Source organism: Phalaenopsis equestris, unplaced genomic scaffold (assembly GCF_001263595.1).
Source record: "Phalaenopsis equestris unplaced genomic scaffold, ASM126359v1 Scaffold000012, whole genome shotgun sequence".
Lineage (NCBI taxonomy): Eukaryota > Viridiplantae > Streptophyta > Magnoliopsida > Asparagales > Orchidaceae > Phalaenopsis > Phalaenopsis equestris.
Genome location: NW_018164454.1, coordinates 15,619 through 31,372, shown reverse-complemented (window position 1 = coordinate 31,372; position 15,754 = coordinate 15,619). Strand labels below are relative to the sequence as shown.

Genomic DNA, 15,754 nt, shown 5'->3' with positions numbered 1-15,754 from the left:
AGCCTTGCTTCCCTGTTTGAAGGAACTCCAGGCATACAAAAAGATGGATTAAGGCACGCCCTTCCCTTTTTCATAAAATTTCTTTCCTGGCCAAACCAATGGCTTAAAATATCATTTTTTCCCTTGCAGATTTGTTCAACTTAGAGATGACTACAGAACTGCCAAGATTGCTTCTAGAATCAGTAGTATCGCATCCGAATCGTAATCAGACAACCAGTTCGAATTTGGTTGAGTCAAGGCCAGCCTTTATTTGTTCCTTGCAATTTGCGAAAGTTTATATTTGAACAAGGAAATTCCACAGCTTCAATTGAGTTCCTTATTAGCCTAATATATCTACAAACTCCACTTGATCCCAGCCGGCACAATTTGAAACCTTTTTTTTTCCCATTATTTTTTACCCTTTTTACTGGGTAGGAGTGAATTGATCTTAGCACTGTTATCGCATCCCAATACCCATTACATAGCACTCGAAACATTGCTATGTACAAAACTAGCACCCATATGATTTCCATAAACTACCGAACCGATGCATTTATGCGTGACACGATCAAATCATCGAGAATTTGATAAAAATGAAAAAAAAAAAAATTGATTATGGGTTTTATCTTGAATTTTGATATCTGAGTAAGAATTAGAAAAGTGGATGAAAGAGAGTGCTAGATTTGTAAATAGTATTGTTTCAAGTGCTCCACTCTGGATTGGATCTTCCCATTTGCTCCCAATTACTGTATTGACGATCAGCTACTGCGTGTTGTGGTCGTGACAATTCCCTTAATAAACATTGAATAATTAAAATGCTGATTATAACTTTTGTGTGGAGCTCTTAACAATGGTGTTCGTAAAATATTTAGCTGCAATTCTTTGGTGCTATAATAATTTTATGTGTCATTATTATGATGGTATTTATTGTATGACACCCTTTTTACATGCCTAAGAAGATGGCAGCCAGTAGGATTAAAAAAAACAAAACATCTTAATCCTTTGACTCTTCATTTTCTTGATCTTTTGAGTATTCTCCCTTCATACTATCAAAGCATTTTCCATAAATGCACCCTTATTGCTATGGTTTTTTGTCTAGTTAAATCTTCACAAGAATTTAATTAAGGAAAAAGTCTTATTTCCACTGAACTTTTAAGGTCTTATTATTCTATCTTATCAATTGATGATGCATATGAGAGAATCTCATTCATAGAGGATGAAGTCATGTAAGGCATAAAAAATTAGAATCTCTTGTTAATAGGTTGTGTATGGAAAAATAATTTTTTAGGATTGGTTGTGATGTTAACAAAAAATGATGGTTAAAATGTAGTCTTTGTATGTTCTTTCCTCATATATATATATATATATATTGTATTGAGGATTTAAAAAATATATAAAATGGAGGATCTTGATTCTTAAATGATGAGCGCCTTGTTTTGAAAAAAAATCATTGTATTTTAAATATTACAAAAATGATTTTACTAAATTCCTTAGTGGGATAAGCTATTATACCTTACCTGTAAAATTGACTCTTACATTACTATGGATAACCATACTACTTTCCTTGCTAGAGTTTGTCAATTACATCCCTTATTTTTTGACATAAATGGTAGAATATTATTATAAAGGTTTATAATTTCGTTTTTCTTAGGTGAGCTTCTACTTACATTACTATGGATAATTGTACTACTTTCCTTGCTAGAGTTTATCAATTGCATCCCTTATTTTTTTGACATAAATGGTAGAATAGTATTATGAAGGTTTATAATTTCGTTTTTCTTAGGTGAGCTTCTTATGCTCACTATAAATAAAATAGATTTTAACTTATATTATTTCAACTGAACACTAACATATGCTTTTTATATCAACAAGCTATTAAAAGCCATAGAGTTTGATTAATGCACATAAATATAAACAATTCACTTTTTATGGTTCCATCTAAAACTCTCAAGCCATCTCAAATTTATTCCTAGCAAGAACTTTATAGAATAATAGAATTATGTACAGAGCTAGAGATTCCCTAAATGCAATAATCTCTTTTGACATTTTTCTCATATATCTTAGCTTTATATTGGAAAATAAAACATCCAAAAAAACTCTCTAATTGAAGAAAAAATATTGCGTTTAGGTGGCTTGGTAGAAGATTTTATCGAAGAAGAATTTTTATTGGAGGAGATTTAAATTGATATGTCGGTACTGTGGTAAAAGATTTTTGAAATGTTTATGGTGGCTATGATTTTGGAGTTATTAATGAAGAAGATAGAGACAAATTAGATTTTGCTTTAGAGTATGTTATTATTATTGCTAATATTTTATTCAAGAAAAGAGATGAGCATGTTATTACTTATAAAAATGAATCTAAAAAAACACAAATTGATTATTTTCTTATGAGAAGAAGAGATTGTCGAGAATGTAAAGACTGTAAGGTTATTCTAATAAAAGATTCAAGTACTCAACAACGATTATTAGTTCTGAATTTTAAGATGATGAGTTGTAATATAAAGAATATTAGGAATCATTGTCCTGGAATTAGATGGGGTACTTAAAAGTCACAAATAAAATTACTTTTATGAGTAAACTTTAAAATTACAAGATTTGGGATGTTCAAGAAGAAACAAATTCTTTGTGAGAAAAAGTAACAAACACTATTAAGCAAGTGAAAAAAGATGTGTTTGGAGAATCAAAAGAAAAGTTTTTATAAATAAAAATAGTTTATGATAAAATATAAGAAGTGATGTTAAAAATTTTGTTTTAAATGTAAATGTTTAGATATCCGGAAAAAAATATAAAATGACATGTACAGAGACAAAGAAAACAATCTGTGATTCAAAAAATTCTGTTTTTAGTGATCTTTATAATATATTAGATGCTAAAGAGGATGCAAAATATATGTATAAACAAGCCAGAAAAAGAGAAAAGAAAAGTAAAGATTTAACTCAAGTAAAGTGTATTAAAGATGAAAATAAAAAATTACTTTTCTTAGAAAAAATATATTCAACATAGGTGGGTGAGTTGTTTTGATAAAATTTTTAATGAAAATTCTGAAAATATAATCGAGCTTAGTGATCTTAATATCATTAATAATAATAATAATAAATTTCATTTTTATCGTCACACTAGTAAAAAAGAAGTTGAGGATGCTTTAAGGAAAACCAAGGGTGAAAAATCTATAGGATCTGATGATATCCAATTTGAAGTGTTAAAATATATAGGAGATTTGAGAGTTTCTTGGTTTAATAAACTCTTTAATATTATTTTAAAAACTAAAAAGTTGCCCGAGTGAAGGATGAGTATTTGGTCCTCATTTTTAGGAATAAAAGTGATGCACAAGAGTGTGCAAATTGTAGAGGAATTAAGTTGATGGGTCATTCAACATAGGTTAAGTCGTATTGCAAAGATTTTCTCATAATAAATTTGGATTAAAGTCGGGCAAGCCTACTATGGAAGCTATACATTTATTGAGAGGTTTGATGAAGAAGTTCGGAGAGAATAAGGAGGATCTACACATGATTTTTATTGATTTAAACAAAATTTAAGATAAGATTCCAAGAGATATCATTCAGAGAGTTCTAGAGAAGAAGAGTATTGATACAACTTATACTCAAGTCATTAAAGATATGTACGCTTAAGTTGGTACTTGTGTTTGAATAGGACGATTGATCAAATATTTTCCTATTTCAGTTGGATTACATCAGGGATCGACTTTTAGCTCGTATCTTTTTGCTTATGTTTTGGATGCTCTTATCGGACATTTACAGGAGGATGTATCTTGGTGTATGCTTTTCACTGATGATATCCTTATTGTGGATAAGACTAGAGAAAAAGCTTAGGAAAAACTGGAGTTATGGAGGTCTATATTGGAATCTAAAGGCTTTCATTTGAGTAGAAGTAAAATTTAATACGTGAAATGTAATTTTAGTTACGTGAAATGTAATTTTAGTAGTAGTACCTCTAGTGATAGAGTTGTAAGTATTGGTGATCAAATTATTTAAAGGTGTGAATGCTTTAGATATCTTTGGTCTATTGTTTAAAGTGACAGTGATGTATATGGGGATGTTATTAGTAGAATTCAAGTTGGTTGGTTGAAGTGGAGGAATGCTTCGGGCCTATTATGTGATAGAAAAGTGCTGCTTTGACTGAAAGATATTTATAAGACGATGATGAGACCTACAATGCTCTATGTCATTGAATGTTGGTCTTTAAAAGAGAAGCATAAAACTAAGCTTAGTGTTGCCGAGATGAGAATGCTTAGGTGGATGAGTGGTTTTACACTTAGAGACAATATGTGAAATGAATATATCCATGATAGGGATGGTGCAACGCCAGTGACAAAAAAAAATTAGAGAGAGACATCTTAGATGGTTTGGTCTCATTAAACATCGACCATCTGGATGATCCGATTAGGAGAGTAGATGTTCGGATTAGGACAGTAGATGTTTTATATTCGATATATGTTAAGAAAGGAAAAGGTAAACCTAGAAAGACTTGGGCATATTGTATAAAAAATGATCTTGATTTATTAGAAATAAAAGAAAATACGACACAATAGGACGCAATAGAGAAAAAAGATTTATGTAGCCGACCCTACTTAATGGGATAAGGCTTGTTGTTATTGTTGTTGTTGCATAAATCGATGCATCTAAACTAACCATTTTTACACCATACTCAACTACATTATATTTCGCATACACAACTCAGACTACTTATAACAAAGCCAAATCACTAATTGAAGGGTGAACCTAGGGTTGTAACTCATCAAAGTCGACTTATGAGCTAGCTCGAATTCTACTTTATAAGTGACTCATGAACTGAGCTTGATGAGCTAACAAACAAAGCTCAAGCCAATCTCAACTCGACTTGTTAGCTCAAAAGCTAGCTCATTTAAAAAATAATTAATACAAAATATACTCAAAATATATAAAAATTTAAGACACCATCTATTTAAATATAGTATTTAATGTTTAATATTACATGATTTTTTTATTAAAATTCTCCTAAATATTAATTTTATTTATCAATTTATTATAATATTATCTTAAATTAATATATATATTTTTAATATTTTGACCGAAATTAATAAAATTAAACAAATTAGAACTATTAATTAATTAAGTTCCGCCAAATTACCTCCCAAAACCCTAGCAATGCTTCTCCTCCTAAACCTCCCCACAGAATTTTCTCCCCGCGGTGACGAATCCCGACCCCGATATAAGTAAAACCCTAGCACACACAGAAAGAGGAGTCTGTTTTCCGTGCGAATGGCACTCTACCTCCTTTTCGAATCTGCCTCTGGCTACTCTCTCTTCCTCGCTCATGGCCTCGACGAGATCGGCCAGAGCATCGACGCTATACGCGATTCGGTTCTCGACCTTAGTCGCTTCGGCAAGGTCGTCAAGCTTGCAGCTTTCAGCCCTTTTTCCTCTGCACTCGATGCTCTGAACCAGTGCAACGCTGTATCCGAAGGTATTATGCTTTTAGCTTTAACCGCGCTTCTCCTTTCATCTACGAGTTCTCGAGATCAATGATTTGATGATGCAGGAATTATGACCGATGAGTTGAGGAATTTTTTGGAGCTCAATCTCCCTAAACGTAAGGAAGGGAAGAAGTCCAACTTCAGCCTCGGAGTCGCCGAGCCGAAGGTCGGGTCCCAGATCTTGGAGGTGACGAAGATTCCGTGCCAGAGCAACGATTTTGTCTTGGAGCTTCTCCGTGGTGTCCGGTTGCACTTTGATAGGTTGATCAAGGATTTAAAGGTGGGCTGGGGGTTTCTATTGATTCCCAATTGAAGGTAGTGTAACTTTAGCTTAAAATTTCTTATCTGTGTTATTTTGTAGCCAAACGATCTGGAGAAAGCTCAACTTGGTTTGGGCCATAGTTATAGCAGAGCAAAGGTCAAGTTCAATGTCAACAGGGTCGATAATATGGTCATTCAGGCAATTTTTCTTCTTGATACCCTTGATAAAGATATCAACACTTTCTCAATGAGAGTGAGGTTTGTTTGCTTTTGATGGCGCAGTACTTTGAAATTTATTGTTTTTGGTTTTTACTGGTTTGTTTTTCTTACTTCTATAATTGTTTTTCTAGGGAGTGGTATTCATGGCATTTTCCAGAACTCGTTAAAATCGTCAATGATAACTATCTGTATGCAAAAATTGCGAAGTTTGTTGACGACAAATCAAATTTATCGGAAGATCATGTTCCGCAGTTGGCTGATATTGTTGGTGATGAGGAGAAGGCGAAGAACATTGTAGAAGCTGCTAAAGCATCCATGGGTAAAAAAATTAAAGATGTTCATTTTGTGTTTAATACCGCTGACTTCATTCTCCACTTATTCTGCATTTACAGGACAGGACCTGTCTCCAATTGATTTGATTAATGTCCAGCAGTTTGCACAGAAGGTTATGGATTTGTCTGCATATAGGAATAAGTTATATCAGTATCTAATCACAAAGATGAATGACATTGCACCAAATTTGACTTCTTTAATTGGTGAAATTGTGGGAGCAAGACTTATTTCTCATGCCGGAAGCCTCTCAAATTTAGCTAAGTGCCCTTCTTCGACTCTTCAGATACTTGGTGCTGAGAAAGCGCTTTTCAGGTCACTATTTGAAAATTTTAGTCTTTTTTTTATAGAACTAATGTTAAGAAAATGGTTTTGTGTTAAATTTGTTGAAAGGCTAGTTTTTTCATGTTGCAGTTATGAAATTTTATGCATTGAACTCTGTCATTTATATGCATTCCATGATTAATCATGTATCTTTGATAAGTTTGTTCCTCTTGTAGTAGTATATATGCTACTTGTGACATATATTGAGTACAAAGAGCAGATGTTACTGCAAATGCCTTTTTAGTGTTACTATCTATTTTGTATTGCTGATCATCATTAATATGTTGAAACATTTTTGATCTTTTAGAGCATTGAAAACTAAAGGAAATACTCCAAAGTATGGTTTAATATTCCATTCTTCTTTTATTGGACGTGCTTCTGCTCGAAACAAAGGACGTTTAGCTCGTTATCTTGCAAACAAATGTTCAATTGCATCTCGTATTGACTGTTTTTCAGGCAAGCAGAACCTCATTGAATATAAAACCTTATTTTTGTTATGGTTCTTGCATATTTAAACAACATTTGCCTTATTTGACACTCATTCTTAATTTTTTTCAGATATGAATACCACCATATTTGGAGAGAAACTTCGAGAACAGGTTGAAGAGAGGTTGGATTTCTATGATAAAGGAGTTGCACCTCGCAAGAATGTTGATGTCATGAAAGCTGCCATTGAAGCTACAATACAACAAAATGAGGAAGAAGGTTTGTGTTTATGAGTTATTAGATTTTCTTATTATTATATTTATTTATTTTACACTTCAATGTGCAAGTACAGTTATTTGAAGTTATTGATTTTGGTAGCACATTTCATTAAGTATTTAGCATAATAGCATAGTACTAAATTGGCTTGATTTGACTTGGAGCGAGAATGCGCCTATTTTGAGTATATTTAGTATCAAATTGAGAGTGAATCGATCGAATAGTAGTTGGCTCAAGATTGGCTTGTCAATCAAATGCTTATGATTTCAGTCTTTCTCAAACCTATTTGTTTGATTATGAGTTGTTTCGTCTTTAGTTGTTTTCCATAAAGTCAAGATTTATGAAATATGTGAGTGTGAAGGAGATTAATATCAATGGGTGAAGCGAAGAGGCTAAGCTATACATATAAAGTTAAAAATGATTGAGCTGTTGTCAACAATCCATGAATCTTTAATTTTCCAGCCATCAAAAAATGCAAAAAGTGATCTGTGCGGGAATCAAATTTATACCTATTGGAAGAGAAGCCACAATTAAATTATCAACAAGCCACACAACCATTGACTTATGTTATCAGTCTTTTGTAGAGTTGGAGGAATATATATAGCTAATATTTAAAAGAAATCAGCCAATTGAGAGCTTGGTTGATCTACAAACAGAGCCATGCTCACATAGTCCCCATAGATAACCTCAACGCAACAACCAGGGTGTGGAGCTCGCCTCCTCTGATCCATCCACATACCACGCGCGCTTCGTTTTCTCGCCATATCTACTGTAGCTCTACGAAGATCAGCTCCCTAGCGTCTCTATAAAGGATGGAGAGCTAGGGCAGAGAAGGTTAGGGGGAAAGTATGTGAGAAGGTGTAACACTTGAGAATGTGAGGAAATGAATGTATGAAAATTCTTACCTGATTAATACAGGACAACTTGAGTAGTCTTTGCGCTGTTTTACATGGTTAAGAGCAATAACTTGACAACATGGAATCTCCAGGCTCCTCTACCATTAGATCAAGCCAGTAGTCCACCATGCCATTAAACAAGGATGGAGATCAACATGCACCACTTAAATTTCTGATGTCTCACATCAAAACAATATCAACATTACCTTTGCAATTTGATAATTATCAGGTATGGAAAACTAAGATACATTAATTGTTTATAGCAAATGGGTTCGAAGAACTCCTTGCAGAGAACATGCCTATTCCCTCTCTATTTATACACACTGATTCGGACAACTCTGAAGAATATCCATATTTCAAATTATGGAAACTGGTCGATCAAAAAATTTATAGTAGCAATCTTATCAACCATCTCCACATCAATCCTACCATATGTGTTAAACCTTCATAGCATAAATGAAATATGGTCCACACTCGAAAGGAGATTCCAATGGTTGAACAGATCCAAAGTCCTTTAGCTAAAAAACAACCTACACAACATCACAAAGGGGAGAAACACAATGTCCCAATATTTAACAAACACGAAAACTATGGCCGATAACATTGTCACTGCAGGAGCTCTAACTGACACGGAGGATATCATCCTCTACACGTTGAATGGCTTATCACCCAATATCAAGGATTCATAACAGCCATACACACGAAATTAAACCCCATCAGAACCATGAAACAACAACCCACCACAACTCTCTACACCAACAAAACCAAAACCAACCCATCAACCAATGCCAACCCAACCAAAGCAATCCCTACAAACATCAACCCAACCAAAACAAAAACAAACTTCACATGCCAAATATGCCTCAAACCAGACTACTCAACATTCACAATGCTGGCACCGAGCCAACCTCCAATACAAACCAAACCCACCTTCTCATCACATTGCCCTCACAACACCAACAACTTCCCACCACAAATCTAGATTCTCGACATAGGTGCAGCTGCACACCTCACGTAGAAAATCTACAGCTTCCCAATCCCTATCAAGGCGTCGAACATGTCACCATAGGCAATGTTCAAGCCACTAGCATCTCTCATACGGGATCAAACATCATTCCCACTCCCACTAGTAAGATCAATCTCCTCTCCTCTCTGTCTCGCATCTTCCTTAACTCTCTTATAACCTTCTCTCTGTTTAAAAGCTAGCCCAAGACAACAATTGCATTCTCTCCTTTGTTGTTAACAATTACTATATACAGAATCGAACTACACAGAAGAACCTACTTACTGGCCCAGCTCAGCAAGGTTTCTACACAATTCAAGCCTACCATACCTCCCCCTCTCCAATCAACATACATCAACGACCAGGACAACCACACCATCAAGTACTCTACCAAGTATCCAAAGATTCACCAAATCTTCGAATTCCCACCTCTCAGTCACCATGCTCCACCTGCCACCAAAACAAAAGTCATAGATTAGTTTTCTCTACAAGCAATGCTTCTTACGACTCTCTAGAACTTATTCATTCAGATGTATGGGGCCTTTTTTCCCTTCAATCAATGAATGGATATAAATATTATGTTTCTTTCATTGGTTCTCATTCTCGTTACTGTTGGATCTTTCCAATGTACACAAAATCTGAGACAACCAACCACTTCATTCACCTACACAAATATTTACTTGAACACTTCAACGCAGTGATGGGAGAGGTGAATACACCTCTAACCAACTAAAACCATATATGCAAATCATGGAATCAAACAACTCTCATGCCCATGTACTCCCTAGCAAAACCATCCTGCTGAAAAATGTCAAACTTTGCTCAATTCAACCCACATACCTCTGTCATTTTGTATGGATTTAGTTCTGACTGCCATACATCTCATCAACATCCTACAATCCAAAACAAACAAGAACAAATCACCACATGAGATACTCTACAAATAAAATCCCCCCTACGATCATCTCTGTACCTTTAGCTGCATCTGTTTTCCATGTCAACAACCACAAATGCAAACCAAACCCAACACAAAATCACCCCTATGTATATCCCTTGGCTACAACTCCCAACACCAGGGATACAAATATTGGGACCCCACCACCAACAAAATAATCCTATCCATGCATGTCACATTTATAAAAAAAAACATTCCCTCTCAGCAAACTCACCTCCTCCCCAGAACCAAACCAGTTGCTTCCCACACCACCATCTCTCCTTGTTCCCACATCAACTCTACCTCTATAACCATCAACCGCTAAGCTGCTATCCCCAACACACCAGCCCATTCATCAAACCCGCAACCCATCACCACATTTTCCCAATTAGTACCCTCCCTTCCTCAACACCCCCTACCCAAACAATACCCCATGATCACACGACAACATATAGGACCCCTCAAACCACACCATATACTCGTCCTCAACCACACCATATCCTCACCAGATCCAACTTTCTATTCCCTAGCCAGTAAGCTGCCTCACTGGCGCCAGGCAATGTCCACTAAATTTTTGGCCCTTCAACAATAGGACACATGGACTTTAGTACCATCACCCAAAGGCCAGAACATTCTAGACAACAACTGATGGCACAGTTGCTAGATATAAGACCCGACTAGTAGCACAAGGCTGTGCTAAAAAACCAACATCGATTACGATCAAACATTCAGCACAGTGGCCAATTTCCCTATCGTACACATGCTCTTGGCTATTGCAACAACAAATAAGTGGGACGTTCAACAACTTGATGTTTCTAATGCCTTTCTTCATGGCAAGCTAGAAGACTCAATATGCATGTCTCAACCACCATGTTTCAAAGACCCTTCAAACCCGGATTTTGTTTGCCGCCTGCACAAAGCTATTTATGAATTGAAATCTGTCCCCATGCAATGGTACTCCACATTCCTCCTCTATTGTTATAATCAACACTTTATAGTCAGCGCCGCAGATCACTTCCTCTTCATCTATATCAAACAGAACATAACCAATTTCTCCTCCTTTACGTTGACAATATCCTCATCATAGGCAACACATCCACAAACTAGGCAACCGACTTAACTCAAGCAACCATTTCACAATTCCTAGGACAACAATTCCATCACACACCTAGCGACTGCTTCCTTGAACAAACAAATTTTGACTAGATATACTACAAGCAACTTGAACGGCTGAATCAAAGCTTGTCCTCACTCTCTACCCTCCTCCCTCAAAACCAACCCCGACAGTCCCATTTGTAACGACCCAGAAACATTTTGCCAAACCATAGGTTCTCCCCAATACCTCACCTTAACCAGACCCAACATCACCTACACTGTAAACTTTCTCAGCGAACACGTGCGTCGACCTCTCACACACCACACCCAGCTCCTCAAACGAGTACTATGATATGTTAATGGAACAGGATATCACAGAGCACCAATTGCATCAAGGGGCCTGACACTCCAAGCATACACAGATGCGAATTGGGCCACCAATCCTGAAGACAAATGCTCTATTACTGGATTTTGCATCTTCCTCTGACCAAATCTCGTCCTTTGGTTAGCAAAAAAACAACCAACAGTAGTTTGATCGTCTGCAGAAGCAGAATATAGAACAATGGCCCTTCAGTCACAACAGGCATTGTCTGGCTAATCCACCTTCTCCAAGAACTCTTATAGACCAAGCTTCCGCCCGCATCCCTTTACTTCCATCCATATCCTTCTACATTGATAACACATCCGCAATAGCCCTCGCACACAATTCTATTTTCTATGCCTGAACTAAACACATCGAGGTAGATTACCACTTCATCAGGGACCATATTAAACATGTAGAGATTACTCTACACCACATCATGTCCCCAAATCAGATAGCTGACGTTTTCACCAAATCCATATCCCCATCCAGACACAGACTCATTTCCGACCAGCTGACTCTCCAAACCATGGTTCCTCAGCATAAGAGGTGGTAAACAGAGCCATAATCACATGGTCCTCATAGTAACTTCAAGGCAACAATCAGGGCGTGGAGCTCGCCTCCTACCATCCATCCACATACCATGCACGTTAGCTTCTCAGCGTCTCTATAAAGGAGGAGAGCTAAAAGTGAACGGGGAAAGCATGTGAGAAGTTGAAACACTCGAGAATCTGAGGAGATATGTGTAAGGAAATATTTATTTGATTAATAAAGGCCAGTTGATGCTGTTTTACATTCTGATCTTCAGCTTTCTCACAATCGGATAGAAAATTGATTTGGTTAAAAAGACTTGGCACGTTCAATTTCTTCTTGTGCTCAATCCAAGTCCCCAAAATTAATTCAGTATTTTGGTTGATATATTCCAGTTCTTAATTTGATTTGCTTTGTTCCACGACTAATGTTCACTGTGGATGAACTGCTATATATATATTTTAAAAAATTTGACCTATTTTTTCTTATATATTCATTTTTTTTTCCTATCATGTGCATTAACTTTTAATTTGCCTTTAAAAAAGGTGTTGAAAATAAAGATGCAGAACATTCTGCAAAGAAAAGAAAGAAGAACAAAACCAAAGAGGTCCAGGAATTAGAACCAATGGAAGAGGATAAGCTTGAGCCTGGAATTGAGAAGAAGAAGAAGAAGAAAAAGAAGCAAAAGGATGTAGAGGAGGTGGACGTTGCAGTTGCGGTGAACCTGGGAAATGGTCATGATACTGATCAAAATGGACCTGCCAAGAAGAAAAAGAAAAACCGAGAAGCGGCAAATGTTGGTGATATAGAAATGGCCACCGATGGCAAGATGAAGAAGAAGAAGAAGAGGAAAAATGAAGGTGAGGATTGATATATGTTTTGAGAAAAGCTTTGAAGTCAGTTATCTATGAGAATCTCTGAAACACTTCAGATGATCGGCCCTTTCAATTTATATTCAAATTGCTGGCAACCAAATAGTTGATTGGGCATTGTTTTTGTTCTCTTTTAAGTTAATTTTAATTTATTGTTGTATCATTTTGGTAGAAATTTTTGCTTTATGTTCCACTAAGTGTCTGCAAACCTTTTATTTCAAATGAAAGCTATGGTGAATACCGTTTTAGATTCATCGTTATCTGTTATATGGCCATTGGCGCTTCTGTATTTTCAATTGTGCTCAAATATGTAGCATATTAGTTGGATATTTTCAATTGTGCTCAAACTTCAGGTGTCCAACACTTTGCCAATTCGAAACACGTAAAGTTTATCATTATAGTGACCAATTATTTAATTGTGTACCTTTTTGGGTTTTGATTTTTTATATAAAAAGCATGCCAAAAGGATTATGTAGGAGAAAAAATTTCCTCTCTTTAAAATTTAAAATTTCTTAATGTAAATCCCATAATATGAAAAAGAAAAAGACAAAATATGCATTGTTCGTTTGTTACACTATGCTCATCATCACTCTCTTTCTCCATTCAAGATCGACTCTTAGGTGAGAACTAAAAATTTTGTCATCTCTTTATACTTAGCTGACAAGATAATACCCTTTTACCAATATAGCCAGGCAAAATTATATTCCATCTATGAACTCGTCTTCAAAATATTTCAATCATTTTTTGGCCGAGTGTGGTTGTCATAATACTCGTCACTGGTCTTTAGTTTGGCAGTGCTCTCTTCTATTTGACATACTTGATCTTTGAGCTTGGCCATTCGGTGATGAGCAATCAAGCTCCTTCTAACGCTTCTCGACCATATTGTAAGCCATAAATAGGCTCAATTTTTTGTTATGGAGTTCATCTTGAAGCTTGCAAATCGAGTTGTACAACATTTACTTCATTTATATGTTTTTGGCCTAATTCAGGCCGACATTCTTGCCTGCGATAGCAACGTTCACAACCATTATATGATTAAGTTGCTTAGAGGCCCGACATTCTTGCCTGCGATAGCAATGTTTGTTGACTTTAATTGAAGCATTTGCTTTGACACCTTTCTATCGTTCACAACCATTATATGATTAAGTTGCTTAGAGGTTGCATTAAACTTCATCACTTCAAACTGGAAAGCCTAGGCTGCCAATTTCTTCACTTGTCCAACAAAGATGTGACATAATTACATGGCCGAGCTTGAATGCTAGCAGGGATAACAACTTAGAAGGGGCCCTTCAATTGATAGCCATGTCAAACTTCACCATGCCAAGGTCCTTGCTAAATTGAATCATGCTCTTTGTTGGGGCAGATAACTTAATGACTAGGGTAGACTATTCACAGTGCCACTAAGAGGTGCGCGCTTGTTATCATAAACATCCTACTCTTCCTTCTTTTCGTCTGTTTCTTCTTGAGAGTATAAAATTGACGAGAAGCTCCTAGTAAGAATCATAGCCTGACTTTTATTATTAGAAAGCAGATTCAAAAGGTAAGTGTTACAATAGAGCAGTCTCCTTTAAAACTCCCTTCCCTTCCAGCTTCTCCTTTCTCTCCATCCTCCTTCAGGAGTACCACTACATTCTTCTCTAGAGACAGTTCTTCAATGAGAGCTGCAAAATTTAGAGAGTTGAGTACAATATAAACATGCTAAGGGAACTTCGCACATGCAGATTACCAAATAAAATAATAAGGGTGCACTTATGAGTTAGCATTCTTTGGAGCATCTCATGATCATTATAGTTTATTACCTTGAGCTCCACTCCATCTAGCTATCAGAAATGTTGTAATTTTGGATCATTTAGTGAAGAAACTTAGTATTTATCCTTAGAGAACTTCAGTGGCTTGGGGGAGATCCGCTGCCTGTCTTTGCATTTGACAAAATAGTAATGAATTATCCGAAACTTTATTTTACTTTCTAAATTAATCACCTTGATGTTTATAGAGGAGAGCATGTCAAAACTGTTCTTATAAGCTTTTATATGAATATGTGGCGATCATGATATTTTCTCATTCCTCATGAATAGTATTGCAAAATTACTTGCACTGGTATGACATTATGGAAGTTGAAGATATCTATGTGCTCTTGGCATAAGAGAAAATGCAACCAAAGATAATTGGTATTTGTAGTAGCATAGCTTGTCCTTGAAAGTCATGTTTGGGAGTTCACCGTTTTTAGTGGCTCTCAATTGATATCTATTATTGAAGATAAATTTCATCTAAATCAAATTCGTATTCATCGTCGTTAAGCATGATGGACCTACCATCTAACTATCAAGGGATGATCCACTGCACCAAAGGAGAGAACCCATGACATAATAAGTATAGTTTTGTTTCTAAGAGGGTTATAGAGGAGAAAGATGAAAGCGAGGTCTTAATAGTTCGAGGGATTAAGTAAAAAGTTTGTACATGATCCCTAACAACCTATTTATAGTAAGATTGGAAGATAAAGAAATCAAGGCGAACCACTTTGTTATATGTTTCAAAAATCAAAAATTTAATTTCATTTTTCAACCTTTTCTAAGTATTTGAATTTTTAATATTTTTTTAATCATTTTGCATGCATTTTAGTCACATCCAACAATGCGAGTTTCACATTAGCTTAAGTACCAATGTTTCATGCTGTTGCTGAAATATAACATCCGAAACTTTATGAAATTAATACTAAAGAATCAATTCACATTGTTATTACATTAGATGGAGAATCAATTCACCTTGTTATTACA

General features: G+C 35.7%; 2 protein-coding genes across 2 annotated transcripts in view; both read left to right on the top strand.

Moving 5' to 3' along the window:
• LOC110018345 (exocyst complex component 5) overlaps positions 1 to 804 on the top strand; it is a 63,577-nt gene extending 62,773 nt beyond the window's left edge. The window contains exons 24-25 of the mRNA XM_020715630.1: positions 32 to 53; positions 130 to 804. Coding sequence (XP_020571289.1) covers positions 32 to 53; positions 130 to 205 — 98 coding nt within the window. The 3' untranslated portion in view covers positions 206 to 804. The remainder of the gene's footprint in view (positions 1 to 31; positions 54 to 129) is intronic.
• A 4,307-nt stretch (positions 805 to 5,111) lies between these two features.
• Positions 5,112 to 13,234, top strand: LOC110018335 (nucleolar protein 56-like). Its single transcript, XM_020715613.1, has 8 exons — positions 5,112 to 5,442; positions 5,518 to 5,732; positions 5,814 to 5,971; positions 6,064 to 6,251; positions 6,325 to 6,577; positions 6,894 to 7,042; positions 7,145 to 7,291; positions 12,654 to 13,234. Exons 1-8 carry the CDS (start codon positions 5,238 to 5,240, stop codon positions 12,977 to 12,979), a joined length of 1,641 nt encoding a protein of 546 aa, XP_020571272.1. The 5' UTR covers positions 5,112 to 5,237; the 3' UTR covers positions 12,980 to 13,234.
• The last annotated feature ends 2,520 nt before the right edge of the window (positions 13,235 to 15,754 follow it).